This window comes from Tasmannia lanceolata, unplaced genomic scaffold, assembly GCF_043159265.1.
Source record: "Tasmannia lanceolata isolate RefF3 unplaced genomic scaffold, GAP_Taslan_0.1 ptg000019l, whole genome shotgun sequence".
NCBI classification, from domain to species: Eukaryota; Viridiplantae; Streptophyta; class Magnoliopsida; order Canellales; family Winteraceae; genus Tasmannia; species Tasmannia lanceolata.
In genome coordinates this window covers 562,152-570,654 of record NW_027518696.1, presented here as the reverse complement: position 1 = coordinate 570,654, position 8,503 = coordinate 562,152, and the positions used below count along the sequence as shown (strand labels likewise).

At 45.8% G+C, this 8,503-nt stretch overlaps 1 protein-coding gene across 1 annotated transcript; it reads left to right on the top strand.

Annotated features, from left to right (window-relative positions):
- The first annotated feature begins 797 nt into the window (after nucleotides 1–797).
- Nucleotides 798–5,332, top strand: PGN (Tetratricopeptide repeat (TPR)-like superfamily protein). The gene is made up of 2 exons (XM_077362263.1): nucleotides 798–1,765; nucleotides 2,995–5,332. Exons 1-2 carry the CDS (start codon nucleotides 1,190–1,192, stop codon nucleotides 4,204–4,206), a joined length of 1,788 nt encoding a protein of 595 aa, XP_077218378.1. The 5' UTR covers nucleotides 798–1,189; the 3' UTR covers nucleotides 4,207–5,332.
- The last annotated feature ends 3,171 nt before the right edge of the window (nucleotides 5,333–8,503 follow it).

Genomic DNA, 8,503 nt, shown 5'->3' with positions numbered 1-8,503 from the left:
ATGCAGCATGATTAATATGGGCCTTTGGAGGAAATCCAAGCCCTCAGTTAGCTGGTGCCTGAAAATCCCGATGTATGATGGCCCACGATTCCCATACCGTGCATCCCGAAGACCGTGAGACTTGACATCAGCTGCCACACCCGCACCATGTCGCCGTCCCATCGCCGACCCGTGACTACCGAAACCTCCATCTATAAAAGATAAGCCCGATGTCCGATTGAGATGTAACGAAACAACCTTGGTAAGAGCCCTCCTTTTCTTAGCTCCTATTTGTTGCCTTATCTGACTTGAGTGACTTGAGTGTTGAAGGATTCCCTTGGTGTACCAACTCTGGGCATCCCTGGCATTTTTTCTCAAAGTGCAGGTCACCCCGAGAGCCGACCACCCCTCTTCCACAGCTAGATTGAGAGGGACCCATTCAAGCACATGGTATATCCGAGACGCAACAAATGGATTTTATAAAACCTAGATTTTATAATCTAGGATAGTAAAATCTAAGTTTTAGCTTATAAAATCCATGTTTTAGCTCGGGAATCCAGGATGTTAACTTACAGGGGTCATCTGAGCATGAAAATTGGAGCCCAGTTGTGTTAGTTTTCTCATGTTGAGATCACCATATGAGACTTTGAACTGATTCTCACTGAATATTTGATGGCTAACATGTGAAACCAATTAGCAATTAGATAGACTCAACTTTAGGTAAAATCATTTCCTACATCACTTGAGAACCTCCAATATCAAGTATCATTTGAATGAAACCAAGGGGGAAATATTAGAATTCTTCAATAAGAGAAGTGCCATTATCAAAATATGGTAGTGCAGATATCAGGTAAGTTTATCATAATTTAATTAAGACCCACGATGAGAAGCCCGCTTAATCCTGCTACGTCTTAAAATGACAAAAATACCCCCCCAAAAAGCTTTGCTTTGTACTAGAACTGCCCTACACGAGTTCTGACTTCTGAGAATGCAGAACTGCCCCACACGAGTTCTGAGAATGCAGACTCTCATCGGATGCTTGGCCAGTTTATGAATCGGCCCATGACTAAATTACCCTCCATTCAGAGTTTTCAGTCTTCTGTCTCTGGAAGGGCAAAATAGTCAGTTACTTGTGATGAATGTGAGATTACACACAAAGACCTAGACGGAGGTGTTGGTATAAAAATAAAAGAGGGTTTGAAATGGCCAGATGATATATCAAAGAAAATGGTTTCGATCTTTCAGTTCCCTTCAATCCTCGTCGATGAGAAACTCACTTCAGAAAGCCCTTAATTTGAACACCCAATCGAATCCCTCACTCATCAAAGCATACTGCGAGAAAGGGCTGTTGAAGGAAGCACGCCAACTGTTCGATGAAATTCCTCAAAGAGACGTGGTCACATGGACAGCCATGATTTCCGGATACACGTCATGTGGCAACGTAGACCATGCATGGATGGTGTTCCGAGACATGCAAAGGGAAGGGATGGACCCAAATGCTTTCACCATATCCAATGTTGTCAAGGCGTGCAAAGGCATGGAGTCATGTTTTTGTGGGGCCACTGTTCATGGGTTGGCCATCAAGCATGGGTTGGATGGCTGTATGTATGTGGAGAACTCTCTCGTGGACATGTATGCCACATGTAGTGGTGACATGGGTGATGCATGCATGGTTTTTGAGGGAATTCAGATGAAGACCGGTGTCTCATGGACGACCATGATCGCCGGTTACACCCGGAGAGCCGAAGGCTATGCTGGGATTCGAGTTTTTCGTCGGATGCTACAGGTAAAATGACAGAAATAGGCTTTACATTATAACCATATGAAATCTGTCTATGCTATATTGTACTATACATAATGGGAAAACTTGGGTGCCCCCATGGCTATATAAAACCTCATAAATGCAAATTTTCAACACTTATTAAATTCCGTATAAATATAAATTCTTTCTAGCTATGAAATATCTTATAAACTTAGATCTCTATGGCTATTATATACCTTATAAATGCAAATTTTCTAAGATTCCTTACATAACAAGCAGGTGATATATATATAGTTGGGGCTCTAATAACTAATGCTCCATAAATTTATAATCTCTTATGTCTATTGTTGAGACCTGGAGCAAGCCGCATTGTTCCTATGTTGGTAATTTGTACTCTCTTATTTCTATCACTTAATACAAAAAGCTAGTGATATAAGATATGAGAGAGTACCTTATTAGGAAATGTTCTTCAAAGTACATAGACGTGTTATCATTCATAAAAAAAGGGTCCATATAAGTGTTATCATTCAAAGTGAACATTAATATTGTTAAAAGTCCATATTGTATGCAAGTGCATATTGTATGTAGGTACATTGGAAACATCATTTAATCTCTTTAGTGGAATCTATTGTGGTGGTCGCAGAAGGCGTGGACTTTGGCATGGCCGTGGTAGAGGCACCAATGGTAGATGCAAGAAGGGTAGCACCAATAGACTCTCGCCTGGCAGTTGCAGCAGTTGGTCACCCGGTTTTCTTATTGCGAGACAAATAGGTATAAAATCCGGTTCACCAAAAACATGGGGAAGGTGTAGATCAGGGACAGATTTTGAAAGGAGTTTCACGTGGCTAGGGAATGTGGTCATGGACAACAACTACCTAATAATTAACACTCTCTAATATCGCATATAAAATGTGGCCACTGGCAATATTCACGATTAGAGATTCACGATTAGAGCCCCAATTGTGTGTACATTCATTAGTTATAATATATTTGAAAGACCCGGTAGAACATAGATGCATTCATGTTCTAATTTCATCTCCTGCGCGTCCCCACTAGTCTTATAATCTGTTTTTTTTCCCTTGCACCTAAACCCTTCCCATGATTAAATAAACTAATGAATGCACTATGGAATCACTTCAATGTGTTTTATATTTTTTCTTCTTTCAGCAATTTGTCATACAATCTTACACTTTCTGAATTTAAAATAGGTAGATATATGTATTGCAACCTCATTTTTTTCATTACAAAAACAGGATGGTGTGGAACTGAATCCATTCAGCTGTTCCATTGTAATCAGAGCTTGTGCTTCAGTTGGGTCGCTGATTTTTGGCAAGCAAATTCATTCTGCAGCTGTTAAATCCGGGTTGGAGTCGAATCTACCAGTTGGGAATTCTCTGGTTGACATGTACTGTAGATGCATATGTTTGGCAGAAGCAAAGCAATATTTCAATGACATGCTTTGGAGAGATTTGATCACTTTGAATACCCTAATAGCTGGATTTGAAAGAGTTGGTTCTCATGAGTCCTTACGGCTGTTTTCTCAAATGAGTTTATATGATTTGAAGCCGAACTGCTTTACATTTACTAGCATTGCTGCTGCCAGCGCAAATTTAGCAGTTTTGAGTTGTGGGCAACAAGTTCATGGAGGGATAATTCGAAGAGGTTACGGAGGGAGCGTAGCATTGGCTAATGCTCTTATTGATATGTATGCAAAGTGTGGGTGCATTGCTGATTCGCGTAGATTTTTTGATGAAATGCCTCGGAGGGATTTGGTCTCTTGGACTTCGATGATGATTGGATACGGGTACCATGGATATGGAAGAGAGGCCATCAAATTATTTAATGAGATGGTTGGTTTGGGTTTTCAACCAGACCATGTTGTGTTTATGGGTGTTCTAAGTGCCTGTAGTCATGCTGGGCTTGTTGATGAAGGTTTGAAGTTTTTTGAATCCATGTGTAGTGAATACTGTGTTCATCCAGATCAAGAGATTTATGGGTGTGCTGTTGACCTGTTAGGACGTGCTGGGAGAGTTACAGAGGCTTATAAATTGTTAGAGACGATGCCTTTTGAAGCTGACGAATCTGTTTGGGGTGCACTTCTTGGGGCTTGCAAAGTGCATAGAAATTCAGATTTGGGAAGGTTGGCTGCTCAAAAAATTTTGCAGTTGAGGCCAAAGGGGGCTGAGACTTATGTTATACTGTCAAATATTTATGCTAGTGATGGCAAGTGGAGTGAATTTGCGAAAACAAGGAAGATTATGAAAGAAATTGGCAGTAAAAAGGAGACGGGGAGGAGTTGGATTGAGTTGAGAGATCAGGTGCATAGCTTTGCTGTTGGTGAGAGATTCAGTCCCAATTTGGAGTTGGTTTATAAAGAACTGCAAATGCTAGTTCAGCACATGAAAGACGCAGGGTACGTGCCTGATTCAGATTGCTTGCTGCATTATTTGGAAGATGAAACTTGAGTACAAGTAGCTTAAAACTATGATTTCCCCCCGTCCTTTAAGAAACACGTGAATTTGGTGTATGGATCAGTTTTAAAATGTGTCTGTGAGGCAAAACACTGGCAAAGTAAATCCTAGTCGACTTGGCACGATGCGATCTAGTACTGAGTGGGCACGATCATAACTTAGGAGTGTCAAAGGAGTTTTGATTGACTTTGTAAGGCAAAATGTGGACTCAAACAAGATTGCGGTCAAGGTAAAAGAGAGTCGACTCGGGCTAGTCGACAATGACACTGGGGAGTTTTGAAACTATGATATGGATAGTTGAAAAATCTTCCCGCTTTAAACTGCTTCACAGATGATTTGCAGATGGGTCTTGGATTTGATAAGTAAATAGGTACCACTGATCTTCAAATGCAAACAACCAAACCCGCTTCTTGTACTAAGAATCTCTGTTGGCTTTCAACATGCTTATTTCAACCACTTGTCAATAGTGATGGTGTGGCACAAGCTTGATATAAGGTTATCCAAAGGACTGAAACTGGTAGAGAAAGAAACCGGTTACAGGAAATTATGACTGATAGCCATGCTGTCAATGCTTTATGGGGTCTTTTTCCAGCCAATTTTGTTTTTCCTTGCTGACAGGGTTCACATTTCCATCGTCAATGATTAATGCTGATTCTTCTAGATATTACTTATTTTTCTAATGGGTTTGAGAATGGGAAGAGAGAACAAAGTTGGTGAGTGCAACACTTGATGAAGTTTGATACACCTGTTGAAGCAAATTAACCTCTCCCCAGGATCGTCTTTTGTTGGACAAATGCACAGATAAGATTCTCACATGTGATCATCTCAAAAATAGGAAGAAGTTGTGAACATGTGCCTGATTTGAAGAGAGGTCGTGGTGGCAATTGATCACACTTTCATCCTTTGTTTTAGAGTTAAGAGTCTTTGTAAGTCATTTTTGGTTGGGTTGGGCATTCCCAACTAAGATAGTGAATCTAAATCGTGGTTTGTCTGGTTCCATGCAATGATTGTGGCCACATTTTATGGAAGGTTCTTCCAATTGCTGTCATTTGTGTGAGAGGTGATATTGGTCCTCTTATATGTATGTCTTCTAAGGAAGGTATTTATGGAGTTAGTGCAATTTTCACTCTCTGGTCATTTACATTTGTGAGAAGAAGCTTTTGGGTGAGAGATGGCATTTGTCCCCCAACAGGTATGTCTTCTCAAGCAGGTGCTCTTCCCTCTCCCCTTTGCCTCCTTCCTCCGTGAGACCTTAAGCCCCCTTGTTCCCTTCCATTCTCCCTATCCGCCGTATCCTTCCCCCAGCTTCCTTCGTTGCTTTCTTCCCTATTCCTATGGCCCTAGAACAACCCCCAAACCATTCCTTTCACCCACTCTTCTTTTAGAGGCTTAACTCTCTGACCACTCTACTTCTAACCTTCCCTTGGGCCCGTAGCTGACCCTCCAAACCCCTCGAATCCCAATCCCCATGGTTTCCACTTCGGGAAGCAGCTAAATGGAGGGAAATGAATTTTCAAATCCTTCCACCCCTCTTGGGCATGCCTCGGGGACTCCACTTGGGACCCGCCTTTCTAGCCCCGTTACTCATGTTTACCCTACCTTAGACCAATCACTTGGAGCCTCCATTTTTCCATCTCCGATCCCTAAACTCTATCTTTTGAAGTTGTTCCCCAAATATTTCCCTTGAGAAGATAAACCAAGCAACAATTCCAATCTAGATTCGCTTCCCCGCCTTAATCTTAAATTCTAATCTCTAGACAACTTAATCAAGATTGATAACTTTATGGGCAATCCCATTTACATGGACTTCCAAACTATCTATGCCTCTTGCCTATCTTTAGCTTGGTCTGCGGACACCCCATCTCATCCTGCCCATTGAATAATCAAAGCAACCCAAACTTCAAACCCAGCAAAACAGGAATAGATCAAAGTGAGCTCAAAACAGGGATATATCAAAGTCACTCAGAATACTGATCCTGATCAGATTGATTGGTCGGAGGGAAACAATGCTATTATCGATGTTGAGGATACTCCTTGATGAGCAACCTCTGTTCAACATCCCTATAGGAATCATATCCAATTGGCTCGCATCCCCTTTTACTGAGTCACGTAGAAACTGATGGGGTCCAAAATCTGCAACCAATCGGTTGTTGACACGTGGCCCTCACAGGGACCACTGCAAAGCCAACACCTGTCCCTGCTAGGTATGACACCTGGACCAATCAGGGACTTCCACCTGCCCCTCCTAGGTATGAAACCTGGTCCATACAGGGGCTACCACCTGTCCTGGACAGGTGGCTCAGAATCACTATAAATAGCCTTCACTTGTGCTAAGGTGAGGGATCTGAGATCAAAACCCTAAGCTTTTTGCTCTGACATTGCTCTGCACTCCTGCTCATACTGACTTGAGTGTCGAAGCGCCCGTCCGGAGCACCACTCCGGGTTGGTCTTCTGACCCTTTGATTCCTTGTCTGTGCTTGTGCAGCGCAGGACTCCATTAGCCCTTCAGTTGTGGCTTGCCAGATCAGCCCTTCCGGCCCTACCATAACCTGTTACCAATTTTAGACCTAACAGATTTGGCGCCATCCGTGGGACCCCGGAACAAAAAGTTGTTCGGAACCTCACTCAAGCAATGGTAGGGAAAAACGGAAAGCATGTGCCAACCTCCCGGACGACCCGGGCTACGGCCCCCCGCGAAGGAAGAAGCGAGCGACTGGCCTCGCAGATAGAGGTTGGGGCGGTAGGGGAGCAAAGTCCGACTCGCTCGGACCGCTCAGACCCTACCCCGACCCCAAGGGAGATGCGGGCCCTTTTCCAAGAAATGACCGCTGTGATTGCGCAGTTTAGGAATCCGGCCCCCGCACTCCAGCAGCACCCACTCGAGGCTTCTCAGCCCACCCAGAGGAGGGGAAGCTCCCGCAGAGAGCACACGCCCCTGCCCCGGGATCAGACTCGTCACTCCACAAGACGAGATCACCTCTCCCGGGACAAGCATGTGCGCCCCGAGCCTCGCCTACATCACCGGTCACGATCTCCTTCCGTACAAAAGCATGGTAGCAGGAGAGACCCCATGCACGGAGAAGGATTGCGGCACCGGCGAAGGAGTCCGGCCAGTCAGTCCGGCTCTGCTATGAGCCCGCCGGCAAGAAGAAAGAGGCCCGTCCACCGGGCAGAGAAGAGAGACGACCCGATGTTACTAAGGATCCAGAAGATCGACCACCGGATTGAAGAGCTCGCCAGAGAGCAGGGCCGGCCTGCCTCCCGGATCTTCACAAGCACTCCCTCATTTTCGGACAGAGTGCTCAACGCGGCAGCCCCCGCGGGCTGGAAGATGCCACAGATTTCACAGTATGACGGGACTACCGACCCCGTGGACCACCTGGAGACTTTCAGGACTACAATGCTCCTCCACGGGGCGTCGGATGGATTCCTTTGCCGGGCATTCCCCACCACATTGACCGGAGCCGCGAGGAACTGGTACTCGCGGCTCAAACCCAGGTCCGTGGACAATTTTGATGACTTTGGGGACGACCTGGCCCGTCACTTTATGAGCAGTTGAAGACCCAGGAAGACGACGGCTTCGCTGATGGCCCTCAGGCAGGGAGATGATGAGGCCTTGAAAGTGTTCGTTGGTCGCTTTAATAGGGAAGCCCTTCAGGTTCCCAACCTGGATCCCTCCGCGGCCACGAATGCCCTTCTGGCCGGCGCCCGATCAACTGACTTCAGACGAGCAGTGGCCCGGCGCAATCCGCAGTCCCTCGCAGACCTGATGGCCGGGGCGGAGGAGTATATCTCGGTGGAGGAAACTCTCGCCGCCCTGGACTCTGCTAGCAAAAGAAGGCCTGAAGAGAAGAACCCTACCAAGCAGCGTAGGGATGATAAATCCCAGGAGAAGGAGAGAAGCCCTTCCCGCAAGGAGAGAAGCCCTTCCCGAAAGGGGAGAAGCCCCCACCCGAGAGAGCATTACACGCGGCTGACCGCGTCCAGAGCACAGATCCTGGCAGCCATTCGGGAAGAGGATTTCATCCGGTGGCCGGAGAGGCAAACCTCGACGGGGAAAAGAAACATGTCCCAGTACTGCAGGTTCCACAAGGACCACGTCCATGACACCAATGCGTGCATTCATTTGAAGGAGGAGATCGAGCAGCTGATCAGCAGAGGGTACCTCGGAAGGTACTTAAAAAATGATGACAACAGAAGAGAGCGCACGGACAAGCCGAGGACCAGAGGCAGAAGCCCCCGGAGCGCTCAACCTCTGGCCGACCGCATCCAAGCTCCTGCGCCGGCCAGC